Source organism: Zea mays, chromosome 7 (assembly GCF_902167145.1).
Source record: "Zea mays cultivar B73 chromosome 7, Zm-B73-REFERENCE-NAM-5.0, whole genome shotgun sequence".
NCBI lineage: Eukaryota > Viridiplantae > Streptophyta > Magnoliopsida > Poales > Poaceae > Zea > Zea mays.
In genome coordinates, this window is record NC_050102.1 from 1,208,131 (window position 1) to 1,227,949 (window position 19,819).

Genomic DNA, 19,819 nt, shown 5'->3' on the forward strand with positions numbered 1-19,819 from the left:
CAAAGATTTTAATGTTGATGCTTGTAGTGAACACCTAGCTTGCATTTCTAAATTAAATGATGAAGTGGCTAGTCTTAATGCTCAACTTAAGACTAGCAAGAGTGAATTTGACAAGCTAAAATTTGCAAGGGATGCCTACACGATTGGTAGACACCCCTCAATTAAGGATGGTCTTGGCTTCAAGAGGGAAGTCAAGAACTTAACAAGCCAAAAGGCCTCCATCTCCACCAAGGAGAAAGGGAAGGTCCCTATGGCTAGTAGTGCTCAAAAGAACCATGCCTTCATGTATCATGATAGGAGACATTCTAGAAATGGCTATAGAAGTTATAATGATTTTGATTCTCATGCCATGGTTGCTTCTAGCTCCTCTATTATGCATGATAGAAACTTAGCTAGGAGAAATGATAACATGCCTAGAAGAAATGTTGTCCATGTGCCTAGGAAAACAAATAGTAAACCTTCTACAATTTATCATGCTTTAAATGCTTCCTTTGCTATTTGTAGAAAGGATAGGAAGATAATTGCTAGAAAATTAGGGGCAAAATGCAAGGGAGATAAAACTTGCAATTGGGTCCCTAAGGCTATTTGTACTAACCTTGTAGGACCCAACATGAGTTGGGTACCTAAGACCCAAGCCTAAATTTGCCTTGCAGGTTTATGCATCCGGGGGATCAAGCTGGATTATCGACAGTGGATGCACAAACCACATGACGGGGGAAAAAGGATGTTCTCTTCCTACGTCAAGAACAAGGATCCCCAAGATTCAATCATATTTGGTGATGGGAACCAAGGCAAGGTTAAAGGCTTAGGCAAGATTGCAATCTCAAATGAGCACTCTATTTCTAATGTATTCTTAGTTGAGTCGCTTGGATATAATTTGTTATCCGTAAGTCAATTATGTAATATGGGATATAATTGTCTATTCACAAATGTAGATGTGTCTGTCTTTATAAGAAGTGATGGTTCACTAGCTTTTAAGGGTGTATTAGACGGCAAACTCTATTTAATTGATTTTGCAAAAGAGGAGGCCGATCTAGATGCATGCTTAATTGCTAAGACTAGCATGGGCTGGTTGTGGCATCGCCGCTTAGCACATGTGGGGATGAAGAACCTTCACAAGCTTCTAAAGGGAGAACACGTGATAGGTCTAACCAATGTTACTTTCGAAAAAGATAGACCTTGTGCAGCTTGTCAAGCAGGGAAACAGGTGGGAAGCTCTCATCATGCCAAAAATGTGATGACAACATCAAGACCCCTGGAGTTACTTCATATGGACCTCTTCGGACCCGTCACCTATCTAAGCATAGGAGGAAGTAAGTATGGTCTTGTTATAGTTGATGATTTTTCCCGCTTCACTTGGGTATTCTTTTTGCAGGATAAATCTGAAACCCAAGGGACCCTCAAGCGCTTCCTAAGGAGAGCTCAAAACGAGTTTGAGCTCAAGGTGAAGAAGATAAGAAGCGACAATGGGTCCGAATTCAAGAACCTTCAAGTGGAGGAGTATCTTGAGGAGGAAGGAATCAAGCACGAGTTCTCCGCTCCTTACACACCACAACAAAATGGTGTGGTAGAGAGGAAGAACAGGACGCTTATAGACATGGCAAGGACGATGCTTGGAGAGTTCAAGACCCCCGTGCGCTTTTGGTTGGAAGCCGTGAACACGGCTTGCCACACCATCAACCGGGTCTACCTTCATCGCCTCCTCAAGAAGACTTCGTATGAGCTACTAACCGGTAACAAACCCAATGTTTCGTATTTCCGAGTTTTTGGGAGTAAATGCTACATTCTAGTGAAGAAGGGTAGGAATTCCAAATTTGCTCCCAAAGCCGTAGAAGGGTTTTTGTTAGGTTATGACTCAAATACAAAGGCGTATAGGGTCTTCAACAAATCATCGGGTTTGGTTGAAGTCTCTAGCGACGTTGTATTTGATGAGACTAATGGCCCTCCAAGAGAGCAAGTTGTTGATCTTGATGATGTAGATGAAGAAGACGTTCCAATGGCCACAATGCGCACCATGGCGATTGGAGATGTGAGGCCAATGGAACAAAAGGAGCAAGATCAACCTTCTTCCTCAACAATGGTGCATCCCCCAACTCAAGAAGATGAACAGGTTCATCAAGAGGAGGCGTGTGATCAAGGGGGAGCACAAGATGATCAAGTAATGGAGGAAGAAGCACAACCGGCACCTCCAACTCAAGTTCGAGCGATGATTCAAAGGGATCATCCCGTCGACCAAATTTTGGGTGACATTAGCAAGGGAGTAACTACTCGATCTCGATTAGTTAATTTTTGTGAGCATTACTCCTTTGTCTCTTCTATTGAGCCTTTCAGGGTAGAGGAGGCCTTGCTAGATCCGGACTGGGTGTTGGCCATGCAAGAGGAGCTCAATAACTTCAAGAGAAATGAAGTTTGGACACTGGTGCCTCGTCCCAAGCAAAATGTTGTGGGAACCAAGTGGGTATTTCGCAACAAACAAGACGAGCACGGGGTGGTGACAAGGAACAAGGCTAGACTTGTGGCAAAAGGTTATGCCCAAGTCGCAGGTTTGGACTTTGAGGAGACTTTTGCTCCTGTGGCTAGGCTAGAGTCCATTCGCATTTTGCTAGCATATGCCGCTCACCATTCTTTCAGGTTGTTCCAAATGGATGTGAAGAGCGCTTTCCTCAACGGGCCAATCAAGGAGGAGGTGTACGTGGAGCAACCCCCTGGCTTCGAGGATGAACGGTACCCCGACCACGTGTGTAAGCTCTCTAAGGCGCTCTATGGACTTAAGCAAGCCCCAAGAGCATGGTATGAATGCCTTAGAGACTTTTTAATTGCTAATGCTTTCAAGGTTGGGAAAGCCGATCCAACTCTTTTTACTAAGACTTGTGATGGTGATCTTTTTGTGTGCCAAATTTATGTCGATGACATAATATTTGGTTCTACTAATCAAAAGTCTTGTGAAGAGTTTAGCAGGGTGATGACTCAAAAGTTTGAGATGTCGATGATGGGCGAGTTAGGCTATTTCCTTGGGTTCCAAGTGAGGCAACTTAAGGATGGGACCTTCATCTCCCAAACGAAGTACACGCAAGACTTGATCAAGCGGTTTGGGATGAAGGACGCCAAGCCCGCAAAGACTCCAATGGGAACCGACGGACACACCGACCTCAACAAAGGAGGTAAGTCCATTGATCAAAAGGCATACCGGTCTATGAGAGGGTCTTTACTTTATTTATGTGCTAGTAGACCGGATATTATGCTTAGCGTATGCATGTGTGCTAGATTTCAATCCGATCCAAGGGAATGTCACTTAGTGGCCGTAAAGCGAATTCTTAGATATTTAGTAGCTACGCCTTGCTTCGGGATCTGGTATCCAAAGGGGTCTACCTTTGACTTGATTGGATATTCAGACTCCGACTATGCTGGATGTAAGGTCGATAGAAAGAGTACATCGGGGACGTGCCAATTCTTAGGAAGGTCCCTGGTGTCATGGAGTTCCAAGAAACAAACTTCCGTTGCCCTATCCACCGCTGAAGCCGAGTACGTTGCCGCAGGACAGTGTTGCGCGCAACTACTTTGGATGAGGCAAACCCTCAGGGACTTTGGCTACAATCTGAGCAAAGTCCCACTCCTATGTGATAATGAGAGTGCTATCCGCATGGCGGATAATCCTGTTGAACACAGCCGCACAAAGCACATAGACATCCGACATCACTTTTTGAGAGACCACCAGCAAAAGGGAGATATCGAAGTGTTTCATGTTAGCTCCGAGAACCAGCTAGCCGATATCTTTACCAAGCCTTTAGATGAGCAGACCTTTTTCAAGTTGCGTAGTGAGCTAAATGTCTTAGATTCGCGGAACCTGGATTGATTTATAGCATACATGTGGTTATGCCTTTGATCATGTTCCTTATGCATTTTGTTGTTTATTTATGGTGCTCAAGTTGTACAAGCACTCCCCGGACCTCACAAGTCCATTTGCAAGTGATGCACATATTTAGGGGGAGATGTGCTACAACTTGACCCTTTGAGACTAACTGTGTGTTTGAGTTTGCTTAATTTAGTCTCAAAGGAGGTTTGAAAGGGAAAAGGTGGACTTGGACCATGCAAGACTTCCACTGCACTCCGATGAAAGAGTAACTTATTCCAAGTTCATCTTTGTACTCTTATTGCCTTTTTATTCTTAGTTGAAGATTTTGGTGAGGCAATGGGGTTAAAGGGCCAAAATTGATCTCGTTTTGGTGCTTGATGCCAAAGGGGGAGAAAATAAGGCCAAAGCAAGAAATGGATCAGCTACCAGTTGAAAATTTTGAAAAAGTAGAGTTAGAGTTTTTGTTTGTCAAAATACTCTTGTTTGCCTCTTATTGTCAAAAGTTGGTCTCTTGTGGGGAGAAGGCTTAATTATAGGAAAAAGGGGGAGTTTTTGAATCCTTGATCAATTTCTCGTGAAATATCTCTCTTTATGTTTCAACATGTGTGTTTGACTTAGAGATAGGAAATTGAGTTTGATTTACAAAAACAAACCAAGTGGTGGCAAAGAATGATCCATATATGTCAAATTTGAATCAAAACAATTTTGAGTCCTTATTTGAAGTGATTTTGCACTTGTTCTACTTGCTTTATGTTGTGTTGGCATAAATCACCAAAAAGGGGGATATTGAAAGGGAAATGTGCCCTTGGGCCATTTCTAAGTATTTTGGTGATTTAGTGTCCAACATAAGTGCCTAAGTGTTAAATGGTGGACAAAGTACAAATCAAGTATAAAGGTATGTTTCTCAGACTTAGTACATTGTTTTAGAGACTAATGTATTGTGTCTAAGTGCTGGAAACAGAAAAAATTAAGTTGAAATTAAAGATGGCTTTGTTCAGCCAAAGTCAGCTCTGCCTGGGTGCACCGGACTGTCCGGTGGTGCACCGGACAGTGTCCGGTCGCCAGGCTGGCTCAGGCGAACTTGCTGCTCTCAGGAAGTGATTAACGGCGTACGACTATAATTCACCGGACTGTCCGGTGTGCACCGGACTGTCCGGTGAGCCAACGGTCGGCCGGGCCAACGGTCGGCCGCGCGATCCGCGCGAGACACGTGGCCGAGCCAACGGTCGGAAGGGGCACCGGACTGTCCGGTGTGCACCAGACAGTGTCCGGTGCGCCAACGGCTCCAAAGCGCCAATGGTCGGCTTCGCCAAAGAAGGAAAGAAATCCGCACCGGACAGTGTCCGGTGGTGAACCGGACTGTCCGGTGCGCCAGGCGACAGAAGGCAAGAATTGCCTTCCTAGAATGCACTCAATGGCTCCTAGCTGCCTTGGGGCTATAAAAGGGACCCCTAGGCTCATGGAGGAGTACACCAATCATTCTCTAATCATTCCTAAGCACCAAGACTTTGATTCCGCGCATTTGATTCTTTGCGATAGCAATTAGAGCTCTGTTTGAGTTGTGAACTCGCTAAGTTGTGTTGTGAGCTCTTGTTGCGACTTGTGTGCGTGTTGGTACTCTGATTTCGTGTCTTGTGTGTGTTGCTCATCCCTCCCTTACTCCGTGCTTCTTTGTGAACTTCAAAGTGTAATGGCGAGAGGCTCCAAGTTGTGGAGATTCCTCGCAAGCGGGATATAGTAAAGTGAAAGCAAAACACCATGGTATTCAAGTGGGTCTTTGGACCGCTTGAAAGGGGTTGATTGCAACCCTCGTCCATTGGGACGCCACAATGTGGAGTAGGCAAGTGTTGGACTTGGCCGAACCACGGGATAAACCACCGTGCCATCTCTGTGTTGATTTCTTTGTGGTTATCGTGGTGTGCAAGTTCTCCTCTCTAGCCACTTGGCTTATTCGTGCTAACTCCTAATCAAGTTTTGTGGATTAAGTTTCAAGTTTTTACAGGATCACCTATTCACCCCTCCTCTAGGTGCTCTCACACTTATATTAAGGTATAAATATACAACATAACAATTTATCCTCGCCATGCTTCCCACTGCTTCTTTTGACTCTTTCATCTTTCTACTGAGTAGAAGCTTCATCATTTGCTTGGCGAATTGATGAAGCGGAGTGTTTGCATCGACATGTGCACTTTTCACAAGCCTGTTCATGCTTTCGCTACGCTGTGTAGACAACATTAGACCACAATAATGATTCTTGAAAAATGCAGGCACACAATCCTTACGTATTCCATACATCTTATTGAGAGTAATGTTATCGTGCAGATGGAAATCTTCAAGTAGCATTGACCATGCAGTCTCAAACTCCAACTCAGTCAAAGGATGATGTATTATAGATTGGAACCGTGTCTTAAAGTCCATTTCCTCAAACCTTGCATACAACTCGTTTAGAAAAGGCATATACCTATTTTGCACATGCCATAGACACAATCGATGTATTGTGTGTGGGAAAACCCTCTCGAGTGCTACTGGCATTGCAGGATCTTGATCTGCATTCATATATGACAAAATTGTATGAATCTTATTCCATGTTATAAAGAAAATAAGAACAAATTTAAGACATATTTTATGTATATACATTTCCTTCATTATTATCAGTCGTACCTGTCAGCATCACTCGTGGCCCTTCGGTTCCCATGCATGTTTTGAAGGCGTTGAATACCCATTCAAATGTATCAACAGTTTCATCCCCCAACAATGCGAAAGCAAATATAGTGCAATGGAGGTGGTGATTTGAACCAACAAACATACCTAGTGGTTTTTCATACAGATTAGTCTTATGTGTTGTGTCAAATGTAACTGCATCACCAAAATCCATGTAATCCCCTTGCTGGCTTGCATGTGACCAAAATATGCTCAAAATCTTTCCTTCTTTATCCAATTGGAAGTCAGAGAAAAATTGTGGATTATCCTTTTTGCATGATGCAAAAAAAGATATGTGGCTTTGCATTTCTTTCTCGTTGCTTTGCCTTTTTTCTGAAATTTTTGTCAACATTTAGCATTAGGCGAAACCAACATTTTGCAAATTTCAATTCTGAATTACAATCTAAACCTATTATAAACTTACAGGTTATACATGTCTTGTGCTGTTACAGGCACACTCTCAGGACCACCGTGCATTTCTGATACATAATCCATAATACAATGTTGCGGGATTCGACTCTCCTGCATTGAACTTATGAACTCCATGTATTCAGGATCATGTGTCTTGTTGCATTGTAATTAATTCTTTTCGGTATCCTTCTTAAAAATTCATGATTATGATCCAAGTGCAACAGATCAATATGCACCGATATAACTATCTCTTTTGCATCATCATAAATTTTTTTAAGTTTCATACCAGCCTTACATTGTGTCCGTTTCGAGCTGGTATTACGTATCTTTGGGTTTGATATTCCCCTTACTGCACTCTTGCCTTCCATCGAGCAATTCAACCACTTACAATTTTTTCGTTCCCTATACTTTTTCAATGGAAATCCAATTTCATATGCATACCTACTATAAAATTTATATATATGCTTCATCCACACCACTGAATGTCATACCAACTTTAGGTACCAACCTCGGATCAATTGTAACTTCCTGTGCAAAAAAATAAAATATATATGTATGTTCATATATTCCATAACATGTATGATGTATGGTGTCCTACATAATTTTACATCGTATGCACAATATAACATTTTCACACCATCTAGCTGCATTCTATCATATACAATTTAACCTACAATACTGAAAATCCAAATCAGTTAGATAGTACTTACATGTCTCTGCAGAATCACTGGTGTGTCCTGTTCATGCTCACCAATAGTACGCATAGTATTAAGGTGTTGTCCTCCTTGATTTACTGTCATCCTCGATGCCTCAAATGTGGTCTGATCATCAACCTCCGGGGCCCTCAAAGCCGCTGGTGGAGTAATTGCCCCTACGGCAGTAGCTATTTGCATATGCGCACTTGCATCCGAGGTAAACCGGTTCCCTCCTTGTTGTTCTTCCTGCACCATTGTTACGATATCCAAGCATGGATTTATTCGATGAACTGATATCGGCGTCGTATACTCACTGATTGACTCTTTACCCCATGGCGCCGCCATCTTCCAGATCAGATTACGCCCTTCAGCCAGGCACGCCCTAACAAATGATTCGTATTGTCTACCTTTTTTGGAAGCTTATGAATATTTCCTTTTGCCCATGCGCATATCCATTATCGTGGACGCGATATTCACGGCGCATATCCATTATCCGCTTCATTCTAGGATCGTGGGCGTAACAGCCATTTATGCAAGTTATACGTAGGTTTATGATGTCGTAACTGTCTGTTTAAATCCGCTTCCCCAATTCTCGGGTGACACGTCACCGGCCCACGTAAAGAGTAATGGCCCACATTTTGTTACGCATATTTTTACTAACTATTATACTTGTGTAAATGCAGTCCACAAATGCGGGCCGCCTGGATCGGCCCATTCGGTGCGACCAGGCTCGGCTTGTCTACGTAACCTACCCGGGGCTCCCCCGCACCTATCTGAAGCCCAGGGCTTCCATTACCATCAGCATATATATATATATATATATATATATATATATATATATATATATATATATTGTTGACGCCTTTTGGGAGCGCCAAATACTCAAGAAGAACCGGCGACGGTGCTCTCTGGTCAGGCGCGGACGGGTCCGCGGCACAGGGCCGGACGGTCCGCGACCTGGCGTGAGGCGGCGGTGCTCTCTGGTCAAGCGCGGACGGTCCGCGACCTGGTGCAGGAGCTCGGGTTCCCTGCCTGACGACCGGACGGTCCGCGCCCTAGGGCCGGACGGTCCGCGCGTACGCAGGGGCGGCGGAAGATCGCCGGCGGCGCCTGGATCTCGCTCCCGGGAGGGACCCTGTCGGGGAGGAGAGATCCTAGGAGTTGTCTAGGCTCGGGCAGGCCGACCTAGACTCCTCTAATCGACATAGAGTCGAGGAGAGGCGGAGAATTTGGGGATCGAGAGGCTAAACCTAAACTAGACTAGAACTACTCCTAGGATAAAATGCGAAATAGAAGTTGTATTGATTCGATTGATAATTACAAATCGGCCGTAGGCCTCTCTTTTTATAGAGGAGGGGGGCAGGACCCTTTACACGACTGGATTCCGAGCTAATTCCGCAAATCTAGCCAACAAATATAGCACAAAACTCGGAACCCTAAACTGCTCTACGCATGCGCGGACCGTCCGCCCGCTCAAAATGGTGTTCAACATATGCCCCCCTGCCTTTTGGTGGAGCTGAGCAAACCAAAAGCAACTAACTCGATGTGATTACATCGGTTCTCTTAGGCATCTTGCCACATACTAGGATGGTACTGTTTGAGGAAACGCCCATTCAAAGCCTTAGGCAAGTCCTTGCCTTGTAATGTTTGTAGCAAATAGGCGTTGCCAGACATCACCTGTTTTACTTTATAAGGACCCTCCCAGCTTAGCGACCATTTCCCGAACTTTCGGTCTTTATTCCTTAGAGGCAGAACAGTCTTCCACACCAGGTCCCCTACTTGAAATGATTTTGCTTTGACCTTCTTGTTGTAGGCCCTGGCTACCATGATCTTGTCATTTTCTATTGCTCCCAAAGCTATCATCCTTTTGTCGGTCACCTCATCAATATTATCCATCATTGAATTATAATAATCAGTAGCAGTTAGATCATTTTGTCTGGCGAACCTGACAGCATTCAAACTTATTTCCACAGGCAACACTGCTTCCTGCCCATAGACAAGCTCAAAAGGAGACACTTTAGTAGCCCTATGTTTAGATATCCTATGAGCCCATAAAGCTTCAGACAAAATCTTATGCCAATGTTTAGGATTATTAGATATCTTCTTTTTTATCAAATTAATCAATGTCCTATTACTAGACTCGGCCTGTCCATTGGCCTGAGCATAATATGGAGATGAATTAAGCAGCTTAATTCTGTATAATTCAGCAAATTCACGTACCTCCTTTGACATAAAAGAAGTACCTTGATCTGTAGTTAAGGTCTGGGGAATGTCGAATCTATGAATAATATGCTCAGTTATGAACTCAATTACCTCCTTGTGCGTCATGTTCTTTAGAGCAACGGCTTCAGTCCATTTGGTGAAATAGTCAGTGGCAACTAACACAAACCGATGCCCCTTTGATGATGAATGATGAATTTCTCCAATAAAGTCTAATCCCCATCCTCTGAACAGCCAAGGCTTGATGATAGGATGTAATTCGGCTGCAGGGACCAACTGTAGGTCGCCGAATTTTTGACACACTTGGCAACCCTTGTAGTACTTGAAACAATCAGCTATCATACTAGGCCAATAAAAACCAGCCCTTCGCAACAACCATTTCATCTTTGGAGCTGATTGATGAGTACCACAAATTCCTTCATGTACTTCGGCCATGGCTAATATAGCATCATTTGGGCCCAAGCACTTAAGCAGGACGTCATTGACTGTTCGGCGGTAAAGTTCATCATTCATCAAAACATACTTGAAAGCTGTTCGCCGAATGTTCTTATCTGTCCTGATATTGGGATTTCGTAAATAATTAAGTATAGGTGTCCTCCAATCACTTGCATCGGCTTCATTGTCAGCCGAATTGATTAAAACAACATTTCTGGCAACCCCGGACGGTCCGGCGTCATCACGCGGACGGTCCGCGACCTGGGATGTCCTCCAATCACTTGCATCGGCTTCATTGTCAGCCAAATTGATAAAAAGAACATTTCTGGTAACCCCGGACGGTCCGGCGTCATCACGCGGACGGTCCGCGGCCTGGGAATTTGGCTGTGCACTTGTTATCAAATTTTCAGTTTTGTGAAACTTCCCTCTCTTTATCCGATAACCTGATGCATCTTGTGCCAAATCGTTAGCTCTATGATTCTCAACTCTAGAGATATGCTGAATACTGAATTCGTCAAAAGAATGAATGATGCTCCAACATTTCTCAAGGTAACTATTTAGAGTACCATCAAAACATTGATATTCTTCTAACACTTGTTGAACAACCGGCTGAGAATCACCAAATACCTTCACATGTTTTATTCCCATACCATTTAAAAGTTCTAAACCGAATAGGAGGGCCTCATATTCAGCTTGATTATTAGTGCAATAAGTTTTCAATCGGCTAGAGAAGTCAAAGGAGACATTACTTGGTGAAACAAGCACAATGCCAATTCCTTGTCCTTCATTGCAAACCGATCCATCAAAATATAAAGTCCAAGGACTAATAATGAGGTATGACATGTCTAGCTCATGAATATCATTAACCCGATGTTCTACAATGAAATCTGCTATGACTTGGCCTTTCATAGATTTCAATGGTTCATAGGCCAAGTCATATTCTATTAGTGCATAAGCCCACTTACCAATTCTACCACTCAAAATTGGGTTATGCAACATGTATTTGATCACATCGGCTTGACCAGAAACAGTGCAATGACTAGACAGCAAATAACATCTACATTTGGTGCATGCATAAAAACAAGCATAAGCATAACTTTTCAATAAAAGTGTACCTTGTTTCAGCATCCACCAACCTTCGGCTTAGATATGTCACCACATGCTCCTTCCCCTCAGTTTCTTGTGTCAGAACAGCCCCAATGACCTTATCCTCAGCTGCAATGTATAATCGAAATGGTACTCCTGCTCGTGGTGCTTTTAATACGGGAGCCGAAGATAAGTATTTTTTGATGAGATCAAATGCTTCTTGTTGTTCTGCCCCCCAAGCGAATTCGGCATCATTCTTAAGCCGAAGAATAGGGGTAAACGCATCAATCTTCCCGGCTAGGTTAGAAATAAACCTTCGTAAATAATTCACCTTGCCGAGAAACCTCTGTACCTCGACCTTACAGGTCGGAGGTCCCACATTCCGAATAGACTCGATTCGGTCAGGATCTATCTCTATACCATGTTCATGTATGACAAATCCTAAAAACTTACCAGCCGACACTCCAAAAGCACATTTACGTGGGTTCATTTTCAAACCATACTGACGCATTTTATCAAAGGCTTTGCGCAAATCAGCTATATGAGAACTAAACTCAGCCGATTTGACTACAATATCATCAATGTAAACTTCCACAGTGTTTCCTAACAATTCATGGAAGATCGAATTCATAGCCCTCTGATAAGTAGCACCAGCATTTTTCAGACCAAATGTCATGACAACCCACTCAAATAAACAAATGAAGCCTGGACATATAAAGGCCGTTTTAGACGCATCTTCTTCGGCCATGAAAATCTGATTATATCCGGTATTACCATCAAGGAAGCTAATAATTCTATTTCCTGATGCATTATTGATTAATGTGTCGGCTATGGGCATGGGATATTCGTCTTTAGGTGTTGCTCTATTTAAATTGCGAAAATCAATACATACTCTAAGTTTACCTAACTCCTTCTTCTCCACCGGCACAATATTGGAGACCCACTCTGCGTATCTGCAAGGTCTGATAAAATCAGCTTCTAGCAGCCGGTGGATTTCGTCCTTGATGCGTGGGAGAAGATCTGGACGAAATGTTCTAGCTCTTTGCTTGAAAGGTCTGAAACCAGATTTAATAGGCAGCCGATGCTCTACGATCTCTCGGCTTAATCCAGGCATCTCAGTGTAATTCCAAGCAAAGCAATCTGAATATTCCTTCAATAGACCGATCATCTCATCTCTAGGATCGGTCTCCAGGGTCTTGTTTACAAAAGTTGGCCTTGGAGTCTTACCATCTCCTATGTCAATCTCCTCCAAAGGATCGGCCGATGTAAACCCCTGTCCTTGTTTATCAAGATCTCTGAATTCCTCTATCATGTTCCCCACAGAGGAATTAGAAGATCTTTGTGTGACGGCGGACTTTCCGGTCTCGGGGACCGGATCATCCGTAATATTGTCCTTTTGCTGTGATATATGTTCGGTCTTAAAGTCTGAACCCTTTTGTGAAATACCAGACCATTCGGCCTTGGAAGCCGAACTGTTCGTGACTAGAGACTCATGAACTTTGTGTGTATTCATCATTTAAACTTTATTTAGGATTTAGCCGATTCTCCATCGGCTCTAGCATTACAGGAATGAAACCTTTCTTATCTATACTTATGAATTGATAATCAGAAAAATCTACTCCTGTGAGACATGTAGCAGTCTCATAAGTCCAGAGTACAGGGGCATCGGCCACAGCGATGCAGGCCGATACATCAGCATGTACTTGTTCTATGTCATCGCCTACCCATTGTATTAGCATTTGATGTAATGTAGAAGGTATACATTGATTGGCGTGAATCCAATCTCTGCCTAGGATTAAACTGTAATTTCCTTCTACATCAGCGACGAAGAATGCAGCAGCAAGGGTCTTAGTCCCGATGGTTAATTCAACGGACGTGACTCCCCTGGCTTTGATCAAACTATCAGATCCAACACCGCTAAGGGTCATGTTGGTCTTGACAAGTTCGTCATCTTGTTTACCTAATTTTCTGTACAATGAATAAGGCATTAGATTTACAGCCGCCCCTCCATCTACCAACATCTTAGCAATCGGTATCCCATCAATGTGGCCGCGCACGAAGAGCGGCTTTAAATGATTTACCGATTCCTTTGGTTTAGTAAAGGCGGCTTCTTTAGGACCAAAATCAAACTGGGCAACAACAGGTTCATCGTCGCCGATGATAGTACAATCGGCAGAAAATGTAATAATATTTACATCCATACCTGGGCGTTCTGGAGAAGCCTCGTAGTCGACCAGGTCTTCTCCCAGCAGGTCGTCCTCTTCCATTGATGTTGTCGTGTTGTTGGAGGCTTCCTGGTGAACGGCGGACGGTCCGCGCGCGGGGGCCGGACGGTCCGCGCCTGGTGCAGGTTGTCCAGATACTTCCTGGTGAAGGTCGGACAGTCCGCGCGCATAGGCCGGACGGTCCGCGCATGTAGCAGATTGTTCAATCGCTTTCTGGTGAAGGACGGACGGTCCGCGCGCAGAGGCCGGACGGTCCGCGCCTGGTGCAGGTTGACTTTCTATTTCTGTAGCCGTTTGTTTTTTCTCAACGGCCTTTGGTCTCCATTTCTTTTGCGGTGGCGGGTATAGTGGATGTGTGTCATTGAATATCTTTTCCGCCTCTTTCTCTTGGCTCTCCTTCACTCTTAAGCGCTGTAATTTTCTCTTTTGGGACCGTGTCAATCCCGCTGGGCACCATCGAGGCATGGAGTATTTTGGATCGGCTGTTTTGATGATAGTCGTATCCTTTTTGGTTGTGTTATCCTTTTTGGTTGTGTTGGCCGATTCACCAAAAATCATCGGCCCTTTATTGTCCCCCTGTATGACAACATCTGCAGTGCCTATTTTGATGATGTCCTTTTTCGTTGTTCTTTGAGTTGCTACAGGCATATGCCCCCCTGCCGGATTGGTCGGCCTAGGAGGCCGAGTAGTCCGGCAATCTTGTTGGGCCTGTGCCTGGTGACCGGATTCAGCAGCGCTCAATCGGTCTTGCACTGGTGGCGCCAACCTATCAAAAACGGATGTTTGGGGTGCCCCCCAGGCGGGGTACTATGGTATCCCAAATGGATATGGTGGCATGCTCCACATTTGATTTGGGACATATGGTGGAGGTAAGTATGTGTATGGATATGGCATAGATGGATAAAGGGGTGGAGGGGTCCATGTCGGCATGTTAGGTCTCAATTGTACAATAGGACCTTTCATTTCTTCCGACTGGTGAGGTGGTCCAATCGGCCTGACCTGACGTTGCTCATGAATGGGTGAGCGGGGTCGCTTCGGTGGCCGGTCACTGGGGCCGACCTTCTTTTTCACATATTTAGACAACAATTGATCGAAAGTCAGGCCAGGCTTGATCAGCCGACCAGTTGCTTTAAATGTATTTGTTTTCCACGTACCTATCTCTGGTCGTCGTGGTTTGAAGGTACGTGGTTGCTGCGAGTCCTGAGCATGGCCGGACCGTCCGCCAGAGTCCTCCGGACCGTCCGGCGAAGCGTCGGACCGTCCGTGATGCGCAGCACGGGTTCCCGCAACTGTCTCCCTGTCTGCGCTTGCCCCCTAGTGCTAGAGGCTGTGATGGTCACCTTTAGGGTCTCCCCTCCATCGGGAGTCTTCTCGGCCACCACTTTCCTGCAAGAAGCTTTACAATCCCCATCGGCCTTTTTAGCATTGCCGATGATTGTTTCCTTGCATTTGCCTTTATCGGCTGTATTTGGCCGAATCAGGACTTTCTTGCCCTCGAAGTCAATCATGTTCATCGGAAAGGGCTCTGTATCCACCTGCATTTCCTGAAATTTCAATCGTCCTTCGTTAATGGCCGATTGAATCTGTCGCCGAAATACATTACAATCATTAGTGGCATGAGAAAATGAGTTATGCCACTTGCAGTACGCACGACGTTTTAGCTCGTCGGCGGATGGAATAGTGTGATTTATTTTAATATTGCCATTTTTTAGTAATTCGTCAAATATTCTATCACACTTACCAACATTAAACGTAAACTTAACCTCCTCTTGCCGTTTCTTTTGAACCGGCTGTAAGGAGGAACAAGCCGAAGATTTGGCCTGTTTTGGCCAAACCATTTCAGCAGCGTACACTTCTGCTGATTCGTCATCTGAGCTACTTTGGTCGCATTCTACTATATGTACGTTGTGACGCATTGTTTTAGCAGTTTCTTTGCTCCGGCTTTCGCAAGCCAAAGCTCTCTAGTGTAACTGTGCTAGTGTAAAAAATTGGATGCCTTCTAATCTTTCTTTTAAATAATATCGTAGACCATTAAAGGCTAATCCTACTAGCTGTTTTTCTGCTAAATGAATTTGAAAGCATCGGTTTCTTGTATCTTGGAATCTCCGGATGTAGTCATTAACCGATTCATCTTTTGTCTGTCGCAATGACACTAAATCTACCAAATCCAACTCATAGTCACCGGAGAAAAATGATCATGAAATTTTTGTTCTAGATCCCCCCATGATGAAATGGAATTAGGAGGTAAAGTGACATACCATGCAAACGCGGTTCCTGTTAGCGATAATGAAAATAAACGTACGCGAAATGCCTTTGTGTCGGCCAATTCTCCCAATTGTGCTAAGAACTGGCCTATATGTTCGCGCGTGTTTTTTCCTTGATCACCCGAAAATTTTGCGAATTCGGGTATTCTAGTTCCCTGTGGGTATGGGTGGTGATCAAATCGGCTGTCATAAGGTTTCCGATATGATTGCCCCCCAGGGATCATGCTAACTCCGAGCTTATCTCGGAACGCCTGGCTATTTCTTCCCTCACTATATCAATGGCAGCCGGTGCAAGACCACCGGCTCTCTGGTCAAACATAGGTGGGGTTGGTTGCATGTTAGTATGTTGTCGTTCCCCCCATTGGTTTGAGCTACGTGGTAGATTTCCATTTGCCCTATATGGCTCATAGGTTTGATCGTTTCTTTCCGGCCTTCTAGGTGGGGCCGGAAAGCTTTCCTGGGCTCTGGATCCTGAATTAATGGGCTGGTGCATTGCATAGTGTGATGGGAATTGTTGCTGGGACGGGCGAGGATTCAGGTAATAATCCTCCTCAAAAGACTCATGCGCGGACTGTCCGGATACGTACCCGGACCATCCGTGGTGATATGCGGACCGTCCGTCGTTGTATGCGAAACGTCCGACTGGGTAGTTTGGGTTCTGTGTCATATGTGGTGGCTCGGGTGCGTGTCTGGGTACTTCAATAAAAATAGGTCCGGCCGTGGCTGGCCCGGACGGTCCGCGCTCACGTGCGGACGGTCCGGGCATGTGCAGATCGGCTGTTTTGCTGCCGATTTGCGGTTGCTCAGGGTACGTGTCCATCGGCATCCCATAAAGGGGTTGTGACTAGTCGTGACAACCTACAGCCGATGTATTACGTGTGTTACCCCCTAATTCTACCTCGTGTGATGGAAAATTTGCAATGCTAGATTTGTCAAATGCACGCGCTAATCTCCTATAGTCGTTTTGCATATCCCCTATGATGTTTTGCATTTGTTCACTCTGTTCATCTACATAATTCTTAAGAGATTGCAGCTCATTTGTATTACTTACATTGGGGATGTCTGGCGTGGGTCGCAGTGAAGCCGGATCTGTTGCACGATGTCGGACGATCTTGTTGTTCCTGTCCACTTTGAAGTTGGCCAAGAACCTTGCTTTCGCCTCCTGGATCATCTGCTCCTTGTGCTCCTCGAACTGGAGCTGTTCGTCAGCCGGCAATGTATCTCAAGTCGGCTCTATGATGTTGCTTGGGGAAATATCAGAGCTATCCCTTGAACCGACCATTGAGGGCCGATTTGATAGGTCTAAATATGTTTTCCCCAACGGAGTCGCCAAAAAGTATGTTGCCGCCTTTTGGGAGCGCCAAATACTCAAGAAGAACCAGCGGCGGTGCTCTCTGGTCAGGCGCGGACGATCCGCGGCACAGGGCCGGACGGTCCGCGACCTGGCGTGAGGCGGCGGTGCTCTCTGGTCAAGCGCGGACGGTCCGCGGCATAGGGCCGGACGGTCCGCGACCTGGTGCAGGAGCTCGGGTTCCCTGCCTGACGACCGGACGGTCCGCGCCCTAGGGTCGGACGGTCCGCGCGTACGCAGGGGCGGCGGAAGATCACCGGCGGCGCCTGGATCTCGCTCCCGGGAGGAACCCCGTCGGGGAGGAGAGATCCTAGGAGTTGTCTAGGCTCGGGCAGGCCGACCTAGACTCCTCTAATCGACGTAGAGTCGAGGAGAGGCGGAGAATTTGGGGATCGAGAGGCTAAACTTAAACTAGACTAGAACTACTCCTAGGATAAAATGCGAAATAGAAGTTGTATTGATTCGATTGATAATTACAAATCGGCCGTAGACCTCTCTTTTTATAGAGGAGGGGGTTGGACCCTTTACACGACTGGATTCTGAGCTAATTCCGCAAATCTAGCCAACAAACATAGCACAAAACTCGGAACTCTAAACTGCTCTGCGCATGCGCGGACCGTCTGCCCGCTCAAAATGGTGTTCAATATATATATATATATATATACAGTACCAAAGAAAGTCAGATATTAGTATACTAGACCTGTAGCAGTGTTGAACAAAGATGCTGATGATTATACTGCAGCCGATTCATATACGTACGCAAAAGGAACACGCAATCCAATCCTTTGTCCGTCGGGAAAGAATAACAGCGAGAACATGCCTGGAATACATAAAAACATGGACTGCGGCTCTCGTCTTCTCTATCGCCGTTTGTTGGGCACATGGCATGCACGTCGTCGACGGTGCCGGTAGTGGTCATGTCATGCCGACCATGAACTGCGCGCATATCCAGCAAGGTCAACGGCAGCCACCGCGGACGAAGGAACATTCTTCTTCCATTGCTGGCCTATAAATACATTGCGTTGTTTTAGTTGGTGTTTCATTCCCTGGCAGGCTCGACGTGATCGTCGCAGTAATATCCATCAACCGCCATGGCCTCCTGCGTGCCGTCGTCGACCTTGTTCCGGAGGCTGCTGCTGGTGCTCCAGCTCGCGGTGGCGGCGCTGACGACCCTGGGCGCGCAGGCGCAGCTGCAGTACGGGTACTACAACGAGACGTGCCCGGGCGTGGAGGACCTGGTGCGCGACGCCCTGCTTGCCAAGTTCGCCGACGACGTGACGCTCCCCGCGGGCCTGCTCCGGCTCCACTTCCACGACTGTTTCGGCGCCGGGTGCGACGCCACCATCATGCTCAAGTCCCACAACGGGACGGCGCAGCGGGACGCGGACCCCAACTCGACGGTGCGCGGGTACGAGGCCATCGAGGACGTGAAGGCCAAGGTGGAGGCGGCGTGCCCGCTGGTGGTGTCCTGCGCCGACATCATGGCCATGGCCGCGCGCGACGCCGTGAACTACACCAAGGGCCCCGCGTACCAGGTGGAGACCGGGCGGCGCGACGGCAACGTGTCCCGCAAGGAGGACGCGCAGCGGCTCCTGCCCCCCGCCGACGGCAACGCCACCGTGCTGACGCGCTATTTCGCCGCCCAGAATTTGACGATGAAGGACATGGTGGTGCTGTCGGCGGCGCACACCCTCGGCGTCGCGCACTGCCCGTCCTTCTCCGGACGCCTGTACAACTACACCGGCGCCGGCGACCAGGACCCGTCGCTGGACGCGGCGTACGCCAAGAACCTGACGGAGGTGTGCTCGTCGCCGTCCGACGTGGCCAGCGTGCAGCCGCTGGACCCGGTGTCGCCGACCACCTTCGACATGGGGTACTTCAAATCCGTGTACAACCACCAGGCGCTGCTGGCCTCCGACGCTGCGCTGCTGGAGGACAGCCTCACCGGCGCCTACGTCAGGCTCATGGCCACCAACGCCTCCTACTACGCCGACACCTTCTTCGCCGACTTCGCCGTCTCCATGATCAACATGGGCAGGATCGGCGTGCGCACCGCCACCGACGACGGCGAGATCAGGGCTACATGCGCCGTCTACGTCGACTGACTGACCGCCCGATGACGACGCTCGCTTGCTGAGATTTTTCACTTTTTCTTCTTTCAGTTTTCCAACAAGTTCGTTGCTCATGCATGCATGGCACTTCTTAAATGGCATCGTTACGTTTTGATGAAACAATATATATATATATATATATATACGGAATTGGTTCGTTGCTGGTTAGTGTATGTGGCAAAATTAAAGAAAACAGTTTGTAGTTACTACATGATTTGTTCTGTTCTTTTCTCTCTCTTTTTTCTCCCACATCAATCGCCACCGTCTCTACTCCTATAATCATGAGTTGGGCTACCCATTTCGGCATTACGAAACCGGGCTTCTTTTATTAAAAAAAAGTTAAGTGGGCTTGTCAAACTGGTCCAGTCCAAAGAAACAAACCACTAACCATATCTAAGCCCAAAAGGCTGCCAACGGTTTCGTCTAGTGCCCAAAATACTTACCCTCCATAAATATTGTTACGAATAG

General features: G+C 46.2%; 1 protein-coding gene across 1 annotated transcript; it reads left to right on the forward strand.

Annotated features, from left to right (window-relative positions):
- The first annotated feature begins 18,112 nt into the window (after positions 1-18,112).
- Positions 18,113-19,469, forward strand: LOC107457593 (Peroxidase 1). The gene has a single exon (NM_001321608.1). The coding sequence runs from the start codon at positions 18,332-18,334 to the stop codon at positions 19,343-19,345; it is 1,014 nt and encodes a 337-aa protein (NP_001308537.1). The 5' UTR covers positions 18,113-18,331; the 3' UTR covers positions 19,346-19,469.
- The last annotated feature ends 350 nt before the right edge of the window (positions 19,470-19,819 follow it).